This window comes from Nothoprocta perdicaria, unplaced genomic scaffold (assembly GCF_003342845.1).
Source record: "Nothoprocta perdicaria isolate Ctin4 unplaced genomic scaffold, notPer1 scaffold_9, whole genome shotgun sequence".
NCBI lineage: Eukaryota > Metazoa > Chordata > Aves > Tinamiformes > Tinamidae > Nothoprocta > Nothoprocta perdicaria.
Window position 1 is genome coordinate 6,416,718 of NW_020456198.1, and position 24,479 is coordinate 6,441,196.

The window sequence follows — 24,479 nt, forward strand, 5'->3', positions numbered from 1 at the left end:
GAGGCTGGACCGAGCTGCAAGGAGCCCAGGGATGCTGGGCTCAGTTTAAGCAAGCGGTGGAGCAGACCAGGTCTCATCAATGCTGCCACCACCGCTGGGGCTGAGAAGAAGGAGCATGCACTTCTTGCAGACCTTCCTCCGATGGAGGGCACTCCGAGGTAATTGCGCTCTTGATGGGAATCTCCGTTTGTGTTGTGGCTTAATTAACCTTTCCGTTTATTTATTTATTTATTCTTTAATCTCCCTACAAGGGACCAGCAGGGGTTGAGAGATGCTTGTCTGAGGCTTGAGCTTGGGTTGCTCTGCAGATTGGGAGCCTCATTGTGTTTCATTAACCTAGCAGTGATTTCTGCGATGTCCTGACTGCCGTGGTGTTGATGTGCTGCTGAAGTGAGGTGGGAAGGAGGGAAAAAGGTGCTCTGGCCGTTTCCCCTTGCGGGCTCTTAAGAATGAGGCTGATCTCCTGCCGGGGCTTCTCCCTCTGAGCGAATCCGGGGTCTGCCTGCTCAGAGCAGCGCGTTTAAGCTTAGTGTGTTACCGGCTGTTTCGTTTGCTGGGAAACGCTGCCTGTGTGAGGGCTGCGGGAAGCTGTCGCCGGGTGTCCACGGGATGGAGATGGGGATGGAGGTGCATGGGGAGCGCCCTGGCACTCGCAGGCTGCTTCCAAAGCAACTGTGCTCTTCCTGAGGCTGGAATCTGCCCTAAAAAGGATATTTTCCCCTTCATTTTCCTCTTTTATTTTTTCTCCCTTTTTATTTATTGATTTAGTTCTTTTCAATCTAATTTTTTGTGATTTCTCTCTAAGTCTTGAATTCCCCCTTGTCTGGCCACAGTTAGACTAGAAAAACCAGCAATGAGGATTGCACTTAAAGATGCTCTGAAGTGTCTGGGGTTAAGAAAGCAGCCGGAAGGAGCTGTCCCGCACCAAATACTTCCCAGTGCTCCACTATCTTTTTTATAAGGTCTACCTGCCATCTGCCTTACAGACGGCATCCACGTGCTGCGTTGACAGCCAAGCTGGACTGCTCTCTTTTCTGGAGATCTTAAATTATTACCCTTGTGCTGTAACGTCCTAACTCCACAACGACTTGCCGTAGCGATGTTTTAATACACTGAATAATCTTTTCATCTGGGTATTTTACTACTTAATTTATAGCGGCTTCCCACATTCATATTCTGTGCCTGACAGAGGAACTGGCTCTCGGGTACAGTGAGATGGGGACTGCTAGCTGAGGATGGCAGTTGTCCCCAAACAGATTCACATGGATTCATGGAATGGTTGAAGTTGGAAAGGACCTCTAGAGATCACCTAGTCCAACACCCCTTCTCAAGCAGGGACACCCAGAGCAGGGGCACAGGGTGGCATCCGGTGGGTTTGGAAGATCTTCAGATCACTCTTTACCCTCTCCCTCCTCCTGCTCAGGTGATATTCAGGGGAATACACGGCAAGGTCACTTAGAGTGACTTTGTGCGCCTATTTAGTCAAGTATTTGAGACTGCAAAAATAGCAGAAAAGCTCTGTACGAGGCTGCCTGGAGGGGAACAGGAAGCTTCATCTTCGGGCTGTGTCGAACACTGTGGTAGTTTGGGCAGTGTTATCATCTTCCTGCTTTTTCCTGGCAAAATCTATTAATTAATAGGCTACATCAATCACTGCTCATTGAATTTGACAGACCTGAGACTCTGTGCTAATTCCTGGAGCTGCTTGGTGTGGTGGGTATGAGCTCCTGCCTTAAGGGCCAGGGCAGTTAGCAAGTAATAATCTGTCAATTTGAGTTCTTGCTGCATCTTCCCCACCATAAATCAGGATGGGAGCTGGCGGGGGAGCTTACAAAACTCTATGTAAGATCAGTCAGTTCTGATAGATGGAAAGATGGAAAGAAAGATGGAAAACGTCTATGGTATTGGAAGAATAAAGCTGAGGAGAGGTGTTTGGCTGATCATCAAATGGCTTTTACAGCAGAGCAAATATAAATGGGGACTGGGGCAGCAGGGCTTGCATGAAGCCGCTCTCCAGGTTGCAGCAGCAGCTCTGGCCTGAGGCTGCCCAAGCTCGGGGGCAAACAGCAGCCCCAAGCAGCCTGGGACTGCACGGCCCAACAACGGCCCCTGGAAACATCCCTGCTAGAAATCCCTGTCTGCCCTGAGGAATAGCCCGTGCTGCGGGTCACAGCACGCTGCTTTTTTGTTGCTAGCTCTCTGTGCTCACAACATCGAGGAGGGCATCCTGCATCGCCCTCAACCCGGCAGGACTTGAAAAACCTTGCTAACCTTTTTCCTTGTCATTTTTGCCTGAATAGTGACATGCCCTGGTGATATAAGGCAGCAGAGAGGGTATGTGTCAAGCTTCTGTAGGCAGAGACATAAACATCTGTGTTGTGTACGCACACATATGTATAAAAATGTGTCTATATTAACACTTAACGATGTTACTGGTTTCTCCTGCATTCATATGCCCATGTCATAGCCCGTGGTGGGCATTTCACATGCTATCCCCTAGGTTCACACTTTGCAGCTTGCTTCTGTGCTCTCCTTTCCGAGCTCAGCAGGAGTGACGAGGTCCTTTACAAGCAGTGGTCGTTTCCCCCCATGTAGCAGCTGAACAGCCCTGTTCACCTTAGCTTGGCATCGAGTCGCCTGTTTTCTCCTTCGGTTCAGGCTCTTTCTCGAGCCCCTCGCTGCGTTACCCGTGCAGCTCCGTGCACACAACCCCACTACCAAATTTCCATTTGAGATTCCCATTAGCTGGAAGGCTTTGCAGCTGCTTTCACCTGGCATTGAGGCCGTTTTGCATTTCCAGCATCGGAGAGCTAGTGATCCAGCAGGAATTTGGGCTGGCAGGCCTGGCTGCAAGGCTCGGTGGGAAGTAATGCTGTGTAATCTTAATCCTGACATAATCAATAACATGATTTGGGAAGCTCCTGTGCGAACTGTCCTAACTGGCCCACACTCTGTCCCTTCTTAGCTGGCTGCTCTGTGCTTTCAAGAAAGCCTGACTTTTGAGGCTACTGGGTATGTATTTAGTGGCTTTTTCTCTCTTTTTTTCTCCTTTAAAACTAAAATTGCCGTGTGAGTTGTGACTTGTAGAATGAGTAGGGCTGCAGAAACACTTGTCAAAGGCTGATCTTGGTTCTTGTCAAAAGTCTTGGGGAAAAAGGGGGAAAAAAAAAAAGTGGGGTATCCAGTGCTTAGCCCGTTTGAATCTGGTTTATCAACAGATGAGCACGATGATCAAGTGAGACACTCGTGGGTTCCCTACTTGCTTTGTGGCTCCTGAGGAGCCTGGGCAGCTCACAGGAGTGATTCTACCTGACTTCTGGTTTTTCTCTCTGTGTCTTTTTTGTCTAACTGTCCTGCAGCTACCTGAGCTGCTAGGGGAGCCCATGTGGGCAGCAAAGCAACCGTCCGCTGCGGGTTGCAGGAGCGCCCTGCTTGTTGCAGGGGGATGCTGTGAAGCTGCGTGAATAACTGCATTAAACCGCCTCCCTTTCTGTCCCTGCTCTCCTCCTCCTCCTCTCCCATCCTGCGTTAGCCATTTTAAAGGGAATTGTGGTGTCTACGGCTCTCAAGTGAAAGCACATGCTGCTCCCTCGTGGAGCAGCGCGCAGTGCAGGCGGAGCGGCGCCGGGATGCTCCGCATCCGCAGGCAGGCAGCTTTGCGCGCAGGACCTGGAGGAGCAGCCTCCGAAATAACCGGTGCTCCCTTCACGAGGGGAAGACGCAATTTGCAGGAGATGACACAAGGGTTTTTCCTCTCCTTGTCTTTTTTTCCAGCAGCTCCTGCTTCGCCTTGGGTGTAACCCATTGCAGTAGCTTGTGGAGCCAGCGTAGCTTTGGAGGATGGATCAGTGAGGAAGGATGGGGATGTGGCAGTGGGGAGAGGTTTCTCCCTCCTTTTTCCATTGGCCTGGAGAAGCCGCGGCTCTGGGTTCAGGCGGCTGCTGCTCTGATCCTGTGGGTGCCTGTACCTGCAGCACCACACACGGAGGGCACTCAGCCCTCCCTGAGACAGGCTTAAATGTCCCCTGCAAGACAAACCTGGAGAGGAGCAGGGATTCCCTAGTGCTTCCCACACTGGGTTCCCAGCTGCAGAGCCTGCTAAATCCTGCCTTGTTGTCCAGCAGCGTGACCCATCACTCACCTTCCTATCAGCTGGATATCTTGGGTCATTGCAATGTATGAGCGGTGGCTTTTGCCTCCTAAAGGGCTGTGATCCATTGGTTTATTCCTCCCAGCTGCTCCCTGGGGTTGCACAGCTTTGAGGAAGGAGGAGATCTTTAGCCCGAGGTCCTCCTGGGGGCTCCTATGAGGTCAGGAGCCCAGAAGTTCATTAGTCCCCTGGCCCTGGGGACATTTCCAACCTGGCTGGGAAGCAGCTGCTCTGGCAGAGATGGTTGAAGCGTGATTGCAGGCACAAGAGGGCAGAGTTGGCTCGCGCTCCAGCGCTGCTCCGTCCCATGGACCTGCTGAGCTGGAGCAGACCTTACCCTCGGCACAGGCAGCAGCCACGGCGCTCCTGGCACAAATGTCACTCTAGAACTGGCCTTCAGCCCCAGTATTAACTAAGGGAGGGAACAACATTTTCATATACTTATGTATGTGTGAGGATATAGCATGTCTATGCATGTGTGTGTGTTTATATATATACACATATATGTGTGTGTGGATGAAAGACAGTTCCCTTCTCCAGTCACTCTGAAAGGTCAGCTCTGCACCCCCGCTATTCTTGCAGCCCTCTGGCTACAGAGATGTTGCTGGCATTAATAAAGGTTTCATATTAATATTGATGTGAGGCTTGCAAACATCAATTGATTCTTAATTAGCAGCTGAGCAATGACTTGTGCGGTGCAGTTAATGAAACACGGGGGTAGGTTGGCGAGCGGTGTCTGCTCTAAACCCTGCAAGTGGCGTAAATGCAGATCGCAGGTCCTGTTTGTGTTTAAATTAGCAGAGGTGCCGCTGCTAATGGACACGTCGTCCGAGCAGATGCTCAGCAGGCTGTTAACACTGGCTCGTTCTGAGCGTGTCTTTCATGATGCTGCCTGCGAGGAGCTGGAATAGTCACGGTGGGATATAGTCTCCTGCTAACGTGGTGATAGTTGGCTTTGGCAGTGTCAGGCTTTGCAGAAATGGGAAATTGGAAGCTTTTAAATGAGTTTTGGGTTTAGATGATGGGAGGAGACAGACTTGCATCATCTCTTCCAATTTCAAGGGAAAGTAGTCACCTGGATTAGTTCAGCCACTGCCTCTGGGAACCTGCCTGGAGGCTGGAGCATGATATTGTGTGGGTGCCTAAAGTCCCCCTTGCTGAGGGATCAAGTTCCTGTGGTGCTCTGAGCACAGAAACTCTTTTCAGGTTATTTTGGGATGTGGGAGGCTCGTACTTGCACGGTGCAATTCTAGCTGAAAACCCAACAGAGAACTTTCCAAGCCCGCTCAAGTGGAGAGTGAAGCACACACGGAACCACAGAATGGCTGAGGTTCTCATCTCTCTCCAGGGCTCGAATATTTCTGTACTCTACCGTGCCTTTTAGCACATTAGACATGGCACCTGCATGTGGGCCCTTCTGCCCGCTGCCACCAGCTCAGTCTCTGCTTAAGGATGCTCATGGGAGAACATCCTCTAAAATAAAATCAATTATGATTCATCCATCTTATATTTACTGAGCAGAAAATGGGAGTTTAGTATGCCTCTGAGGAGAAAATGCCATGCAACACATCTCCTCTATGTCTAAATGTGCTCCTGCTAGACCCAAACCACTTGGAAACATAGATGCGGTGTTGTCCCATCCTTGAAGATGATGTGGACCCTGTATTGCCTTTATTTGACATCCTTTTTGCAGATGCAGTTGGTCACCAAACTTGGGAACAGCTCCCGAACGTAAGACCTGATCAAGTGATGCTCTTGGTCAGTCGGATTAGCCGCAGACACGATTCTAAAGCAGTTTTGTGTAATAGACTTTCATCTTTCGTACCAGCAGATCTGAAAGGATGAAAAAGAGCTGGAGTTCTGGGCCACAGCATGTGGGAGGAAAGCAGCCTCTGAGTCACTGGTGATTATTAAATGACAGGGAAATTGAAATGCCTGGAAAGTCCCACTGTGCACTCGTGTAGGCTGCTAATTGTTGATGAGCTGCAAAGGTAAAGCCCTGACCGAACTTCCAAGGGAGCCTGTTTCCCTAATGACAAGGGGATTCAAATGGCCTTTTTGCTGTCATGACATACCCGTATCTCAACGGAGCTACGAGAGCACTTGTGACGCAGAGGGCCTGGCCTCCCGTGGGCCTGAGGTGACAGCAGCGTGGCCTTGGGGTCCTCCAATGACACATCTGTGGCAATGCCACCGCGTGCCTCGAGCAGAGAGCTGTGTGGGATGCCGCTCGGCAGCGCTGGTGTCTGCAGCTCGTGCTGCGCTCCCTGGCCCTCCTGCTCGTGGTGAAACCTCCTGGCTGCTTCCTCCACCACAGCCATGAGCACAAGAATTTGGAGGCCAAGGACGGTTGTGCCTCTTAGGTTGAGGGGAAATGAGTCCAGGGATTGATGTGTCCAAGGGGAAAAGGGCTCTGTGCTCACATGAGGATGCTGCTGGTTTTGCTTCTGCTCTTGGCCTCTTTTTCTTCCCAAAAAGATGAAGGCCAACATGTTCTTCAAAGATAGAAAGCTCCAGGTCAAGCCTTGCCTGATTCAGAGCAGTCTTCTCCATCTTGTAGTTCTCTTATCTGCCAAGTATTTTGCTTGCAGCTGGTCTGCCTTTCATTCACCCCAGCCTATTTTCTGGTCAAGGCTCAGGAAGAGCAGTCTCAAGTGGAATGAAGCATCACAAGCAGATGACTACTCTCCCTGGGAGACTCGATTGGGAAGATTGCTCAGCCTGCCCAGTTCTCCTACAGCCCTGGCTTCATGGAGCACCTTGAGCACTCACAGCTCCATGAAATGTTCCACGGCTGACCTAGTGTCTTCAGGGACCCAACAGAGGGAGTTTGGGTCATGCATGTGACTTGTAAGGCAGTTCTTCCCTAATTCATGTCTTCAACAAGCTCCTACAACAAAAATAGCTGCCTCGGGAGAGGCACTGCCTGATGTAAGATTTGCTTGGTGAGAAAATATGAATTAGAAGCTTAGAACTCACTTTAAACTCAGAAGGACAAACTTAACTCTTCCCAGTGACAATGCAGAGAGATGGTAACTTGTTTATATATATATATTTTTTAACCAAACTTTACCCTGAAAGCAATGCTGACCATAATTCTACAAAAAGACACGTTGAAGCTATAGATCAGTGCTTGAGAAGAGATGCTGGAGATCTTAGTAGGTTAAAGCTACCTCAAACTTGCCAGGACTGGAGGTCAGAGCCTTAACCCGAGACATAAGAGCCCCCTGTTGCATATGGGGGCCCTGTGACGCTAATCTGAGGAGCAGCTTCCTTTGGGCTCACAGTGCAGCTTAGTCCTTCCTTGTTTTCCTCGGATACTTGTTCGTCTGTAACCAAACACAATGATTTCCTAAATTTAGCTGCCTAAGTACTGTGGATGGATGTTGTCTTTTCTCCCCCTTTCCCCTCTTTTGAAAGCTGCCTTAAAAACTGCGCAGTGATTTTAAATGGCAGCTTGATGGGAATCCGTACCAAATGACTCTGCAATTAGTAAATCTCTCTTATTGTGACAGCTCTATTATTAAACTGCCATAAATGCAAGGCTATTAATCTGCCGTCTCCTCAATCCCGTTGCTTTTTCTTCCTTGCCCATGCTTTTCACAATTTGATTTTATTATTATTTTTAATATAAATTGTCTTCCAGCCAGTGTTTCTGGGGGCGCATGCAAGCTAGCACGTGGAGGGGGCAGAAAGGCTTTGCAGGGCCAACACTTACAAGCTGTGATCTGTAAATCAGGTGAGAGGAACCCCCCAAACTGTTGCCCTTCTCTCCCTTTGAACCTTCTGCTGCTTTAAAATCAACAGGAGTTCCTGTTTAAAATCAACAGGAGCTCCTGGGGAGCTCCGTGTTTCTCAGGAAGGCAAGGGGTGGAGAGGGAAGACATGGCAGTGAGTGAGGACAATACTGGCCTAACAGAAGGGAGGACTTGGAAGAGTCCTAGACCTGAGAGCAGACTGAACTGCTGCCTCTTCCTGCATGAGGTTGTGTGTGTGTAACTCCGTTTCTCAGCCTGTTCATCTGATATTTCCTGTCAGCCTCAGGTTTGGATGGAGAGGGACGTGAGATGTTTGCAGGAGCCCTTGCAGAGATAAAGAGGGCATGAACGGGGTCTCCTGAGTGTTTTCTGCGCTCACACATTTCCTAAGTGGGCCCTCTGGCAGCTTGGTTTGGTTGGCTTCCCAAATGGGCTTTATGTTCCCACAAGAGCAAGCACTTAGGCTGTTGCCCAGGCTTTGCTGGCTAGTGGAGACAACCCAAGAGCTCCAACCAGATTAAACGTGGAGGCATTAAGCCAGGATGGGTCCTGCAAACCTGACAGGCTCTTGTGAGAAGAGATATTGCCCTGTAACCATAGGTTTCACCTGCTGCTTGGAGTGTATCTTGCAGTGTAGGTGCTGTCAGGACTAGATCTTCCCCAAAACGTGGAAACCTGGGATTTCACAAACTTTTAATAACTTGAATGTGAAGAACACTACTACCCTCCTTCTGAGCAGGAAAATGAGCTGTCAGCCCAAAATCTGGGACTTGGAAACCGCTGTGGAAATTAGATGGAGAAGGAGCAAAACTCCTCAGATAGCCCGAAAGAACAAGGTGTGATTCCACTCTTCCCTTGGGTACGGCAACTTACCATGGCCACACTGGTGTAAATGAGCTGTGCCATGTAAATACCTAAAATTGCATTTGCATCCCGTTGCCATAGAGACTTCCCGGGAAGCCCGGGTGCAGGAATGCGCCGTTTGGCTGCTCCGGGAGCATCTGGTGTCTCCAGGCTGGAGAGGATCTGCCGCAGCCTTGGGGCAGGACGCTCGTCCAGCCCTGCTTTTGGGATACCCTGCTGTGCTGTCGAGGGAGAAGGGAGCTCTGCATCCACTCGGTCTTAGTCCCGTATGGTGAGAGAGGGGCTTGTGCCGCACATGCTGCCCGCCTTCAACTGTGGGTCTTTAGGAGGCTCTTAAATACAATATTATACTCTTAATTATGCAGAAATCCTCCAATCTGGCCTCTTTCATCTGGAATTAGGTGCTCTCGCTCAGCTGTCAAATCCTGCCAAATCCCCTCTGCTTAGCGGGGCGTAGGGAAGCTGCCGAACTCGTCCTGCCCTCGGGAGAGCAGCGAGTCCGGCCAGGAGGGCTGAGCACGTGGGGCTCCGGGCTCTGCCTGCGGCCAGGCGCCTCTGCAGCAGCAGGAGCAGCCTCCAGGAAGGAGCTCTTGGAGGACTTGGAGCTCTTGGGCTGCGTGATGCGTTGTGTGTCGCATGCAGGAACAGACCTCACGCAACCACAATTTGGAGCACAAACACCCTTTGCAAAGGTGCAACTGCTGCCATGTAAAAGCAGCCCCTGCAGACTTGAGAAATGTGCTGTTTCTCAAGGAATCCAGTTCTTAATTGCTCATGAAAATCACTGAAAATGTACAGTAATTGTGTGCCAATTATGCCCAGGCCCCCATCCGTCTAGTCCATGACGCTCTCCAGGAATGTGCCCTTAGTGCCCACGTGTACCTGAAATCCCATAAGGAAGCATCAATATCCCACTTTCCAATCCGGTGCTTGGCGGGTGCTTCCCAAATCAGAATATCCACAAGCTTTAATGCTCCATGTAAGTATTTTGACCAAGGCCTCCCTTCTGTTCTCGTGATCCCTGCTCCTGCCTGGCATGCACACATCAATCCCCAGCGACTACAGAGCAACCCCATCATTTTCACTCCAATCTTCAAGTCCTATTAGTCTTGCGCTGCTTCTTAGCAACGAATTAATAGCTGAGTGAAAGACTTTTATAGTACAATGTATTTTAGAGAATAAATATTCTTAAATTGCCATTCTCTAAGTAATTGGAGAGACTATTTCAGTTATGTAAAACTTTTCCTAGGGAGCTCTTTTAAGCCTGTAGTGCTTGTTCCTGTTTTGCAGTAGGTCTGATTACTAGTGTGTACCAGAGATGTCAGTTAGTATGAAGGTGGGAAACAGCAAATCTAGGTCTACATAGCACTTCCTGTAGCTTTCTGAGAATAATTTCCTCTCTGTCTTTTATTCTTTTTTTTTTCTTTCCCCTTTAAAAAATATCAAGGGACGGGGGAGTGTGGGGCAGTCAAACTCTCTACATGCCAAATTTACAGCTTCAAAGCTTTGTTTGCTTAGCAATAATTCATAGAGTCTTGATTCTAGCCTCCAAGTTCATATCTTTTTGGAATGTTAAAACTTGTAGTAGCAAAGTTTCCCAGCGACTCCTGCACAGAGATGCAGTTAGAGAGATAGAGCTTTGATAGACAGATAGATAGAACTGACAGGAGATAGAGCTTTGGAGCAGGAACTTCTGCAGCAGCTCCCATGCCTTTGAGCACTTGCTGCAACACCCAGAAGAGTGCAGGGAAATACGGTGTTGAGGAAACAGCTCTGCTGTAAACGTTGCTGTAATCTTTAGGGCAAAAAGGAATACATCTCCACGGCTGAGTGCTGGATTGGCACCTGTAGCTGCGATGTGTCCTGGCATGCCGATGGCTGCTGAAGGAGCCCACAGTGTCACTTGCTGCCTCCTCCCGTGTGTGATCAAAAGGTTCAAGTGAGAAGGCATCTTAAAGAGGGTTAATAAAGTTTGAAAATATCCCTGCCTAACCCATGCTTTTAATGTGTCACCATCTATCTTTATTTTAATGCTGTCATATACCTCTGACATGCCTGTCTGTCATCTGTTACTCTCAAGGTTTTGTCGCGTGGAGAAGGAGGTACTCGGCGTGATAGAGATCTCTTCTGAATGGAATAAGATGCTTTGATGGCAACAATTTGTCTTCATCTGAAGGCTATTCCATTTGTCTAGCTAGGAAAAGGCTTGATGTAGGACAGTGCCTTAGTGACTATTCCAGGCAAGGATTTAAAAAGGGAAATACCCAATTTGACTTCACACACTTGTTTTTTAAAAGCATTTTGGGCTAGAGTGAGGATCTGCTAGCTGGATCTTGCAAAGAGGCGCTGAAAACGTGCTTGTTTTTCCGAACAGGGACAGATTTTGCATGAAGGAGAAGTCAGGCCTCCATGCCCAGTGCAATAAGAGCTGAGTAACCCCAGTCTGATTCAGTTTCAGAAGAAAATCTTTTTTTTCTTTCTTTTTTATTTTTTTTCCCTGTTTTCCATTCTTTCTCAGTATCAGTGGTCACTCTCTTTGCCTTTAGGGATCCTTTTCTCTCCTTCAGGTGCGTCTCTCCCAGCGAGCCCACGCAATCAAACCAACCCCTGTTCCTCATCAATGTGAATGCATCTGCTCCAGCTAGCTAAGACTACCAAGCAGCACTGGTTGCTGACCAAGGTAGTACCCAGTCCCCCTGCAGTTTGTGGAAACCTGCATGCACTTTTGTGGTATAATGACTTTTTTTTTTGCCCATGTCCAAATGACACCAGCTATTGGTTACGGAAGGAGAATGACAAATCCATGTTAGCTGCCTTCTCCCACAAGATTTCCTTTCATCAGGCATTTTATAGGCTAATGCTGTGTCTTTCATGATGGGGAAGTGTGGTGGAGGAAATTTATTGTTCCCTTCCTAATAGATAGCTGTAATTTCATTTCGGAACAACCACTTTATGTGCGGGAAAGGGATTCCATTATGGCACTGTGTGGCCCTGGGAGCATCTGTGGCAGTGGGGGCATTAGGATTAAAGAGAGTAAAGGCTGCACATCTGCTGCCCTCCACCCCGATTCGCAGCACACAGTATTAATCCCAAAGAAAAGAGAGCAATTAGCTTGTAAACCCTTCATGAACCCACTGGAAGATTAGTCATTTTCAATTAAAGCTTTTCAACTGGAAAGATAATGGGCTAAAATTTCCAACTTTTAAAAAAATACTATTATTGACCATGAGGTTTTATGTCTGTCAATATGCAGCCTTCATAATTAGCTACCCTGGGATAACGAGGGCTGACTCCCACTTTACCCTGTTCCCCACTCTTTCCCCGTACAACACAACTGAAAATAGGCTTAGGGGCCCCGGAGGTGGCCTTCTGCAAATGTCATGAGTCCAGTGCCCTTGCTTGGACGCACCTGCTAAGGTGAGCAGCCTTAGGTGGTACCTCTGTAGGTTCCCATAACTTGAAAAAATAAAAAATAAAATAAAAGGATGTTACAGGTCTGCTGTAGCTGTTTCTTCCCAGGTGGGTAGGAGGGTAGAGGTTGGTCCCATGCTAAAGTCTATGCTAACAGTTCACAGCCTTTTGGGGACCTCTGCATGCTCTAAGGCCAAGATGCTCTTTTTTATAGCACCGGATCCCAGTGTTTGGGGGTTGCCTGGAGCTGTTGGTGACTGCAGAGTCTTTTGGGCCCTCTCCGTGTATTTGGAGAGGAATCTGAGACCCGGTTCCCCTGTGGCCCCTCCGGGTGAAGCACAAGAGAGGTGCTGCCCTTCCTGAGCGCTCCTGTGAATCATACAAAACCACAGAATCCCAAATACAAAACTTCACCCTCGCAGTGGTGCAGAGATCTCTCTGTGACTGGATCTAAGCAAGAAAGTAAAGACAGGCTGGGCTTTTCAGGGAACTGTTCAGCTCTGCAGACTGAAGTATCTATGATGGAAATGAGCCCTCCTGCTGCAGCCAAGGACTTGTGAATGAGGTAAGCCCTGTGAGCTGTCTGAATGCAGAAACACACGGAGCCTCTGACTTCAGCACGGCGTAGGCTGAGCTCCTTCTGACTCATAGAAGTTACTGAGGTTGTTCCTGGTTCTTGGCTGTTTCCCATTCCCATTCCAAACCATGGCTAAGTCCCTCCTAGCTTTGCCAGGCTCCTCTGGAGGAGCTGCACTGCTTAGGTGCTCAGTAGCACATAACAGTGAATGAAAAGACTATTAAAGCTTTTTGTGTGTGTTTTAAGAAATATGGCATGGTGCTGTTGGGATCTTGCTGGGCTTCTCATGCCCCTGGTATTGACATTGTCTTTCTGAAATCAGCACCTCTCCTGTGATTTCTTTGTCTGTTGAAATGCCTACCGAAATACGCCTTGCAAAATATTTTACATATGAACTAGTTAATATAGCACCTTGGAGAGAAGGTATGTGATGCAACAGAGTGCAAATGAAGCCTCATTAAGCAGAAATTCAGTGATGCTGCTGAATACCCCGGCAATTAAATCACACCTCGATTCGTATGCAGGTCAGGAGTGTTTGGAAGGAGAACAGGGGAGGCAAAGCATGGAGGCTCCATGCTATGCAAATTAGTGTTAACACGGCGTTTCATTTATTGTTAATGCTTTGTTACGCTGTTACCCATTGAACAGACACTGTGACAACTGCTAAGACTGATGACCTACTTGCTTATTTTTCCATCTGTGTTGGCAGCGTGGCTCTGAAAATAGTGGTGCCCAGATGAATCTTCCAAGGGGGAGATGCAGAGGTTTTTCATCCTGTGGAGAGGAGTGGAGTTGGAGGCCCACTGGGTGTGAAGATGGGTCCTTCAGGCTGTTGTAAACTGTCGTTTTGCCTCTCCCTCTCTGCTTTGGTTGTGAGAGGTGCGTGGCCCGTATTCCCTCTAAGTTTATAGAGACGGGCAAAGGGCACCCTTGGGAACATGGGGTCACCTTTTCCCTCTCTTTGCCCCCAAGGTCAAGAGCCCTGCGTAACTAAGCCCTTAAGGCCCTCTATATCCCTCTCCCTGAAACCAGAGGCAAATTGTCCTCTGTGTTTGAGGTGAAATGAGTTTAATTTGGGAGGACAGGGCTCCGATGCAGGGCAGTGATGGGCGCTAGCCCACGAGGGGAGCTGCTCTGCTCTCCGGTTCCGCTCCGCTCCCCCGTTCACACAGGTTTCTGCTGAGCTGGCCCAGTGCAGGCTCGAGTGGCTTCTATGTGCGCCCAAAGCTGTTCTCTGCTTGCCACTTTGCTGTGAGAGATTTGCAAAACACGAGTAACGCCCCTCAGGAGCAGTCCCAAGGGGGGATACGGATCTCGCTCAGCAAAAAATGCTTAGAAAAAAGTGCTTATGGGGAGCAATATGGTAAGAGGAGCTAGGGATGAATGGGAGGAATGTGCTGTGAAACAGCCCCGCTTTGAGGGCTGCTGGGTGCAGCGCGAGGTGAGTGCTGTTCCCTTTGGAGCTCCTCGAGCTCTGCCAAGGGCTGAGAGCAGGGCAGCGGGGAGAGGTTTTCAAATCCTGCCTTGCCCAGGGGTGCCTGGGCCTTATTTGTAGATCGTTAACCTCCTGCTGCACTGCTTATTGCTGCGTGTTGTCAAGATGATCCCGTTTGGCTTAAAGAGAACACATCCAGAAAGCTGAGATCCGCTGCTGCGGGGATGAAAGGCTGTCTGTGCTAACAAGGTCCCAGAACAAGCTCTTCTGCGTCATTAGAGCTGGCCAGAAAGTGAAGTATCCTGTGTTTTGCTGCAGTCAATTTATCTTCCACCGCTGCTCTTATCAGCGCCGGAGTCCCCACGGGGCCGGGCACTGCCACATGCACCAGGTAGCCTGTAATCCACCCTGAAATGTTCCTGCTCTCATTGCTCGGGTTTAGAAATCTGGAGCACTGGGTCAACTGCGGGATTTCCCCTGAACTTCAGTGACCGCAAAGAACAAACCTTGTGTAGAATATATAGAGCATCAAGGGAGACAGGCACCCCGTGCTGTCCCTAGGACCTGCTCATCTGGCCTCGGTGAGGGCAGCAGGGCTGGGGCTGCTTGTAGCATCACCTCGAAAAAGGCTTTATCTGCAGGATGTGTAAATGCAGTTGACCCCCAAGAGTGGGAGCACTGCCTTGGTGCCATGCAGGCTGAGCATGAGAAGTCCTTGCTCTTTCTGCTTGTGTTTTGAACCCATTTTTACAACTTTGGGCAACTGGCTGAAGCATAAAGGGGGCAGCAAGGAGGAACTGCCTGGAGGAAGCTGTTCTGAAACTCCAAGGGCCTGGGCTTTGGACCTCCATGGTTTAGGCAAGGAGATGTCTCCTGCTTCGTTACCAAAGACAGACATCTGCTGAGCTTGACAACAGGGAGTATTGAAACTTGGCCTGTTTGAAACTTTGGCCTGTTCCTGACTTTTCATTATTTTTTCCCCTTTAATCGGATCTATAATTTTTAGCTGTGTTTCTTTTCTGGACTAAAAGTCTATTATCTTATTGTGCACTTGAGCCTGATTAGGGACGGCTGCCACACAAGTGAGACGCGTAATCCGGGAACTTCAAAGTCACTGGAGCCCTTCCTTTTCCCCCATTAATCCCGGCTCTTGGAGGCGTCCCGCATTCACTGACATCTTCTCCCCCTGCATTTCCCTGCAGCGCTGGCAGCCAGTGACAGATGTGGATGTCTCTTTCCGAAATGGTTAAGCATAAAAATGCTCAGTGACCGTTTTATTGTGCTCGAATGCTGGGGAATCGATGGGGGGCTTGGAAATACCTCGAGAAACACTCTCCATCCTGGGGCTCTGCGTGCAGCAATGGCTCTAATTGCCTACTGCGTGGGTCAATTTATCTTACAATGTTTATTACTGGCAATAAATTAATGTTTTAGACTGGCTGGTGGAATTTGCTCTTCAAGGGCAGAGTAATCAAAGAGTAATTTCTCTGGCTCCACCTTTAAGCTGTTCAAATACCAGATTTCCTGAAGATTTCTTTTTTGAGGGCCCTTTTCTAAAAATACAAATAAATCTATGTAAATGCGTTGCATTTTAGCCCTATGTAGGAAAAATGGGGCATCTGCTTAGACCAAGACAAGCTGTGTTGCGGGCCTGAGGCTGGCAGGCAGTTGTTGAGGGTTTCTAAATAAGCACAACCAAGAGAAATGGAGCAAGTGTGTGGCCAGTGGACAGTTGAGTAATCAACTGTGAACCCTCTTCCATCAAGAGAGCAATGAGCCTTCCTCTCATTCCTCCTCCTTCCCTTCTGCCCTGACCCCAGATCAATCAGGGAGAGATGGAGACTCTCCAAACCTCTTGATTTTCATTCAGGACTGGGAGGAAATTCCCAGTATGAGTTAGTTCTCCCAGGAAGATGCCTGAGAGTGGGAGTCTGCTGTGCTGGCCACAGCCTAGATGAGGAGCATGAGCTGGGAAGGTGTCTGCAGCCCCAAGCAGACCCCCACGTGCAGACTCGTGTTGGGAAATGCAGAAAGCAGCATGGGGAGAAGTAAAAATTTCAGCTTAAAGTCTGAATTTAACAGAAAGCACCTGCGTCAGTCTCTTTTGAACCTCCCCTACCCAAAGCAATTTCAGTTGCTATTAATGTGATTTTTTGATGTGTGGTTATAGCTTAGGTGTTTTTCTGTGTGCTAAGTGCATGTTGTTGGGTGTTTTTCCTACTCATTTTTCGGTGGCTGACAGTTACAGCCATTCACTTGTCTTTGAAGAGCCCGTGGAGACCTAATTGACCTGCAGTGGTGGAAGGTCCTCTCAAGTTCTTCCAAGCTTGGGGTATATTGGATGCTAAATAATCCTCAGGATCATTCTGCAGTGTTCCAGAGCCCTGTGACTGCTGATAGGAGTGCTTCTCCATGTGGTTAAATAAGCAATGGCTTAAGTTGCAGGAAAAGTATCAGTCAAGCAATGGACGAAGTCATTGATATTCTGAATAGCTCGTGATTTCCATTCTTCCATCCTCACTGTCTTGTTTGCATAAAAGTGTATTCTGTAAATGTCATCCCAATCCTACATAGACTCTGTCAGATTTGCAGCTTTGCTCTTGCTGTGGTTCTCCACGGATTTGTGTCAGCTCTGGGGAAGGTTCTTCAGTTCAGGAGCAGGCCGGAGTGTGCCAGGTAAATGACAGAGCGGGTCAGAGCGGGTGCACACGGGTGTGTGGAAAGGCAGCTACGTGTGACACCTCAGTTACAATAAATGCATTTTGCTTTGTTTTTTGAATGAGTGAAAGCAGCTTCTCAAAGGTGAGCCTGCCCAGGGAGAATAAACACCCTTTCTCTAGGCTGATGGCCTGTTGATGGCCGCTGCCTCTTCAGCTGCTGAGTCCCATCGAGAACCTGCACGAGTAGATGTTTCCAAGAGGGGCCATGGGGAAGCTGCTCTGGCAGTGGAGACATCCTGAGCCTGTGCTCATCCCTTCACTGCAGCCATTCAAATTAAAAGGGAACCTGAAAAAAAAACCATTTTTTACACCTTCATTTCTCCCAGTTCAGGTCTTAGGAGATCAGTATTTGACATGAAAGCAGGAAGCTTCCTTAAGTCCTTTTTTTTTTTTTTTTTTTTYCCCCCCCCCCCAGTGGACATAGCATTAAATAAGAGCTCTTAACTGAGACTTGTTTACTGTGTTCTTGATACTGCAGAAGCAGTTTTGGATAGCTGCAAATTCAGGGCACTCAATCCTAAAGTTCATGTCAAGAGGTAGAAGAACGTTCAGAACGTTGTTGAAAAGTCAAAGCTCTATTTGCCGCTGCTCCAGTTTGTCAAGCCGACGTTTAGGCTGATGCCTCGTACTCTTTTATAACACCCACATCTTCTGATATCATAATGTCTCTTTCTTGGCTCCCAAATTTTTCATCTTTCCCTTGAGACACTTGAGCTGTTTGCTTCAACTCGTTTTAATACCTTGCCATCAGCTTTCAAGCAAGTGTTGCCTTTATGTTTTTTGGTGGGTAATCACCATGTAGGCATCTTTGTCCACCCCTCTCCTGGGCTCCTGTGGCCTTTCCAGCCAGGTCAGTAAAAGCCCCTGGCAGATGCACTTCAGAATGGCCAAAATGCATCTTCATCATCCACAGGCAGCAGAGGATGGGGCAGCTCCAACCAATTCTCATCCCCCAAAGCAAGCAGCTTCAATGACACAGCAGACCCAGGGCTGCCATCATTGCTGCTAAAGGATGTTGTCTACCAAAATGCATCTTCTCCAATAGAAAGTAGCTGCTCTCCCTTCCTCCCACACCAAGTCCTCTTACTTGCCCAGATTTGGTCTGATAGGAAAGGTTTTTGAGGGCCCTGTGTCCGCTCATGTCCTTCCCCAAGAGTGCAGATATTCTGGAAGGATTTTTAAGATGGCATGAGCATAAATGACTGTTTTTAGCTTATCTTCAAAATATCCTGTTGGAGACATCCATCTCATGGCATCCAAAGCAATGTCCTGCTCTCAAATTAGCAGCAGCTTGTTGTATGTGTGGTGCAACTGGAGATATTATTTTTCTCCTTTAAGATGAGATTTCTCTGCAGTAAAATAATTAATAGTCGTGTGAAAAGATTCCTAATTGCAAACTTCAGCTCAATTGCTAATTAAGCCTATTGTCAGACTGAACAACTTTTTAAAAAACAAATTATGGACCAAAATATCTCTTTTGTGAGTAGGTTTTTCTTACTTAGTAATTTTATTGCTTTTGTATAAGTTTTCTGTGCATGAAGCAGCTGAGTTTGAACCAAAATAGACATGTTGCTGCATTTCAATCCAAGCTCAGGCTCTTGTGCTAGACTGAACCCCAGTTGTCCTTCTCGGGGTGGCCCGTGCAGCGTTATGGGCCCTAGGATGCAGTGGTTCCTGTGGGCCCGTACGCAGGGTCCTTGCTGTGCACCCTTAGGTGTCCTTAGCAAAGAAGACGTTCTGAGCTCCAAGGGTGCACCAGGACGTGTGTCATCCCCAAGAACGGAGGCCGGTTCTTGCTTTGTCCTCCATGCAGAGGCTGGTCTCTTTGCTTTGGTGGCCGTGGTTGTGCTGTCATGGGTGATGCCGCTTTCCACATGGATAATGTCCCTGTGCACTCGCAGCACAGGGGGCATCACCCGCTTGCTCGGTGCCCCTGCCATGGGAGTTTTCATTTTGACAACAGAGGAAGCAGCCCCGGGTTTATTATGGCAATTTCTTTCCATCCTAGACCTCCTACCAGAGGCTGCCACCGGCTCTTTGGGGTGACGCCTGCAGCCGCCCGGCCCAGAGGACAAAACTCCCCTTGACACAGCTGGTGACGGCGCCATCCCCCCCGCACACGGGTTGTCCCCGCGCAGTCCGGGGCTGCGGGTGCTTCGGGCGCCGAGGCCGGCGCGGGGACGCGCTCGCCGGGCCCTTCCTCCGAAGGGGTTAAAGGGAGTTTGCAGCGGGCGCTGCGGGCAGGAGCTCAGCCTGCAGCCCCGACGCTGCCGGCAGCCTGACATTGCTGTGCAAGGTGCCGGAGGCTCCGCTCGCCAGGAAGGGGAGGGAGCGGGAGCGTGTCGGGCAGCTCCGCAGCCGCAACTCGGGCTCTCCCAGCACCAGCCGCCTTCTTCCTGCAGCTTTTCCCCCTTCCTTCTCCCCTTTCGGCTTTTCCTGCTGCCTGAAATCCCTGGGAAGGCACCGGAGGCCTGAGCGTGGCTCCGTGGGATGATGCGGGCTCGCGGCCGGCATGCTCCAAGGGGCAATCCCGCCGGGAATGAGGCGCGCGCTCTCCCTCTGCCGCATCTGCCGCTGCGCCCAGCGCCGCTCGCCGCCCGCCCTGCAGCCAGCTGCTCCTTTTAATCACAGCCTTTCCCAACTTTTGCCTTGCGATGCCGGATGGCCAACCCAGCCAGGAGAACTAGCGCTGGCTTTTTAAGACCAGCTAAAAAAAACCCTGCACCCGTCGCTCTTCAATTACCACGTAGGACTGGAGAGTCGCCCTTTCCCAGGAGCTGCGTAGAGCCGGGTGGCTTTTAGGCACTGCAACGGCCGTGAGTCCTTGCAAAGTGCGCAGGATAGGGATTTTTTGGCCGCTGGAGGTGCCGAGCAGCGTGTGAGCGGCTGCAAACTGACTCGAGCGCAGGCGGGAGAGCGAGCGGAGCTGCTGCTGCTGCTGCTGCAATTAGTTGGATGCTTTGCTAGATACGAGCAGACATGCTTTGTGGACTGAAAAAGGATTTGCAGTCGGACTTTGGTGAGTGAGCCTCTAATTCTTCTTCCACCTTCCTTTTTGCCCCAGTACTTTTATTTACTCGCGTTTCTTTTAACTACCTTCAGTATCACAAACAATTTCATGTGCTGCTTTCCGGGGGGTTTTGCAAATCCAAGCCTTAGCAGGCAAACTGTGACTTAATTGCTTTGATTTGTGAAATGTCTCTGTGCTTTGCTGGGGAAAATTTCTCCCTGTAACCCTTGGAGAATACCCTTCAGGCTGCTTCCCCTCTTTTGCTTCCTGGGATTGCAAGATTGGGAGACACAGAGACGGTCTTTAAGGCACACAAAATATTACAGAGCATTTGCAGATATTTTTTTCCTTAAAAAAAGAGAAAGGTAAATGTAACTCTTTTAAAATTATATCTTGAGGTCGGTGTGTGAATGGGCTGGGCATTGGGGGACGGTGAAAACGGGGCTCTGCTTGTGACTTTGGAAGAAAAGAGAGGGGAAAGGGTCTCTGCTGATCATACTGGGATCAGTGGGATCACTCCCCACCTTTTGTGGTGTCTGCTGCGACGTTGTCCAACTTAAATATTTCTAAATATGCTAAAAACTGCCATTTTATTGAGACGCTAATCTCTGTTTGGGCACGCGGAGTGCTGTTGACGTGGAGTGTAAGAAATGTGTTTCGTCTCTGCACGAGAGTAGGTAGCCGGGTGTAGAAGGGCACCTTGCCAAAGGGCACCGTCACAACTCGTGGCACCGGCCTCCCCGGGATGGGCCGGCACTGGGGTTTCCAGGCAAGGCGCAGCAGTCGGGTGCTTCGCTGCATGCTCGAGCTCTGCTCGTTGCAGCTCCGTCTGCTGCATGGAGCTTTTCCTCTCTGCGGTGCAAGCGTTTCCCTCCTGAAAGCAAAGACATTGGCGTTGGAAACAGAGGTAATTTATGGTTTCTGAATAATTCCGTGTTGCTGGAAGGGATTTGGAAGGGAAGTGAGACATACTCTGTCCTGCCTCGGGCCCCGTGTTGCGCTAAAGTATAAACCTTGTGTCAGTGAACTCCAGAAAACTGTCGTCCTGCCCTAAACGTGGGGGGCAGAACAGCCCACATGTGAAGCAGTTTAGTCGCTGCATTGAGGATCACATGAACGGTGACTAAACGCAGTGTCCCCTTACCATGTTGGCACAGGAAGGACCGTGGGGGACCAGGGCTTATTTCAAAGCCGACTGAGCCGCGGAGAGAAGACCCGCTCGGCAGAGACAGCCTGGGCTCGTGATTTAATGGGGCAGGAATGTGGCTGTTCCACGGAAAGATCAACTTGGCAGGAGCTCCCGATGCTCCGGGGCTGTGCTGCAAACTGGGCCCCCAGTTCAGGGCTTGGCTGCTGCTGACGTGGTGGAGGAATTGCCTGGATGCCACCAGCTGCTGGGGCAGATCAGATGTCCGATTCCTCGAGTGTGTCACCAGGGACCTCTGCGGCTTCTCTTGTGCAAGTCCTGGTGGTAGCTCTGGTGGTGGTGGTGCTCCTGGGGACCACCCCCATGCTTCATCACCCAGTAGGTGATGGAAACCTACTGTAACATGCAACAGATGAGGTCCCCTTGGCCCCAACTGTAGCGCAAAGACAGAGCGAGCAGGTGGCATCTCATCTGGTTTGTGACGTCCCTCCTTCTAGCTCGCCTCTGCAGGCAGAGCACAGAGGAGAGCTTTGGGGGGGATTGTTTGCAATGTGGTGGGTTTGATTTTACTTTGGTTAATACTACTCTTACTTGATTGCTCAAATGGCTTCTCAGTGTGTTTTTTCTCCTGATAACCTGACTTTTTTCTTGAGACTCCGTGAAATTCCCGTCTGGAACCCATCTGAGACGGAAGCAATAAAGTGACTTGTTTTCATGTTGATCGGTTTAGCATTTTAAGTGCGATGGGCAAAAATGGAACCCAAGCAAGATTTTTAAGAAACAGTCAAATGCAGCAGGGTGGGCAGGATGCCAGAGGTAACTGAAGCTGCTTCGTTTTGGTCAAACTGACCGACTGAGGTCTGATCACAGGCTCTGCCAGGTGAGACGACGAGCTGACCGCGACATAGGCAATTCCAGAAGGCCCTTCATGCTTTAGGGGATGTATTTCACAGAATCACAGGGTGGTTGAGGTTGGCAGGGCGCTCTGCAGATCATCTGGTCCAACACCCCTGGCTCAAGCAGGGTCACCTAGACCCTGGATCCTGCCCAGGTTGACTTTGCAAATCTCCAAGGAAGGAGACCGAAGAGCTTCTCAGGGCAGAGTCTCTGCACACAAGAGCCAACAGTGTGAATTTCTTGCACCTTAATCCTCACCAGCCCGCTCCATCCTTTATATGCAGGGTGAGGATAGCCAGCCCAAGTGACTCATTCATAGATCTCTGCTTCTTCCGGATTTTTGGGGGGATTGGTTCCCCTGTGACCCTGGTCTGTGCTGGGCCTGTGTAGGGCCTGATCTTCCCAGCTTCCCAAACAGGCAGGAGGACAAATAGCAAAAAATGCCTGAGAGGAAAAGAGAGCTGGTATGAGGAGCTAGAAGACAACAGGAGAAAAGCCTTTATAGATATATCTTCTAGGAAGGAAGATTTTATCTTTTGTATTAAAGAATTTATCACAATAGTATTATTTAATGTAGCTTCTACTCATCCAGCTGCTTACGTCACTTGTCAGTTTTGCCTCAGAGGCAGCAAAGAGCCAGATTAAGAGGAGGAGAAACTGAGACGTGCTTAGCAAGCAGGATGTCTTTGGGTTTGGGACACGATCACTGTCGTTTTGTTTTGGTTTTGTTTTATTTTCCAGAATTGGGCAGAGAGAATAAAAGATCCTCAAGTCTGGGCCATTCCTCTGCCCAGAACTAGTGTCCATGCTGTTGACAGTCCACCTTGCACTTGCAGACAGCCCTGCTGGAGACTCCACATTAACTCTTTTGGATAGACAACTCCTCTTACTTCACCCTAGTCTGACAGAAGACTCTGTCAGTTGTCTTCTGGACGTGTCACCAAACTGCCCTGACCTAATGAGAGTGAGGTCCAGCTGGGCATCAGAGCTTGTGCAGGCTATAACCATCATGAAAAGCACCCCTAAGGAAGTTGCTCTTCTTGCACATGCCCTGTCACTGTTGACTTGTGTGTTTGGTTTGTGATTCACAGCATCTGAAGAGTCTGTTCTACGAATCTATTATTTAGAAAGCTCTTCCCATCCTTTATTTGTTCGTTTGATTGCTCCTGCCCAGGCGGAGTAACTTGCATGTATTTCTCCCGAATTGCTTATTTGTTTTCGCAGATTAATGTCAAATAGGTATGAATCATTCTGGATTCAAAGTTTGTTTTCCAGCCTACTTCCAGTCCCCTGTAGCTGGTGGTTGTCAAAAACCTTAGTAAGTGCAATCTCTGCAATCATCATGGTCAGTATTGAAAACCTGGAGAGCTACCAGACCTGGGATGGAGCCTACTCCGTTTAATGCATCCTTGGGTTGTGAACAGCTGATGACTTTTCTCAGTGTGTGGTTTTCTAATCAGTACTGCATAATCATCTATATCCTGCTTCCAAAACATGCTTATAATAAAGCATGTGAAATCATGGCAGAAGCCTTTCTAAAACTGAGATAAAACAACTTGCGTTGCACCCTGAAACGTTGCTCCAGAAACTGGGTGGGCATGACTTATTCATGGTAGATCCATGCTTGAGATTAGCCCTCCTAATTTTCTTTTATCAGCTCACTAATAGATGATCAGTTGTTCCAGGAACGGAAGATAAGATGCTAGATTTGTGATTATTTTTTTCACCCTCTCTCCACTATTCCATTTTTTTTAACTAAATACAGCATTTTGTTCCTCTGCAGTCTTGCGATACCTCAGCACAAGGTCTTAGTGATACCTGCTGATGGCTTTTGTATTTCCATGGCCATGTCAGTGAAGTTTTGTTGCTTGTCAGACGTATTTTTATGCTAACTATGCCTGAGTTGATGTACACAGTGGAAATGAACTCCTGCTCTTTTCTAGGGGCGACCTATTCCATTAAAACTGCTTTTTGCAGTAGAAAATGGACAAAGTAATTCTATTTCCCAAAGGGTGAGAACTGGATGTTTGGAAAACAGCAAACTTTCCATACTCATTTCACTGGCCTATAAAAGGGATGCTGTTTTTAGGCAGTTTTCCCTGCCCTGTACAGAGAGGTTTCTTGCAGAAGACTCTTGCTCATGCACATCTCAAGAATACTCACGTTTGTTGGTGGGAAGATATTTTTCAATGCAAAAGGCAGATGTAGCAGTAACAGAGTGACGGCTGTCGAGGTCGCCTGTGCAGCACTTCCAACAACAGCCGAATTCCTTCTCCAGGTGTTTATTACATCCCTGCCCTCCGGCTGAAGTGCAGGTTGTAGTTACAGCTGGAAGAGCTGCACTCCGGTTGTGAATGACCTATAAAGGAGACCAAATTCCATGTGGTGCAGGATATAAAGACTTGCTTTTGGCTTCATGTCCAGGTTCAGTGTCTTTATCATGTGCTCTGTTTTGTTAAGCCATGCCTTAGTGTTAAGACGAAGGATAAATGCACTGCCAAAATGTGTGC

The 24,479-nt window shown here is 48.9% G+C and overlaps 1 protein-coding gene across 1 annotated transcript in view; it reads left to right on the forward strand.

The window, feature by feature from the left end:
- The first annotated feature begins 79 nt into the window (after nucleotides 1-79).
- The window catches only part of GRIP2 (glutamate receptor interacting protein 2), an 85,317-nt gene continuing 60,917 nt past the window's right edge, over nucleotides 80-24,479 (forward strand). The window contains exon 1 of the mRNA XM_026052626.1: nucleotides 80-158. Within this exon, the coding sequence (XP_025908411.1) occupies nucleotides 80-158 (79 nt within the window). The remainder of the gene's footprint in view (nucleotides 159-24,479) is intronic.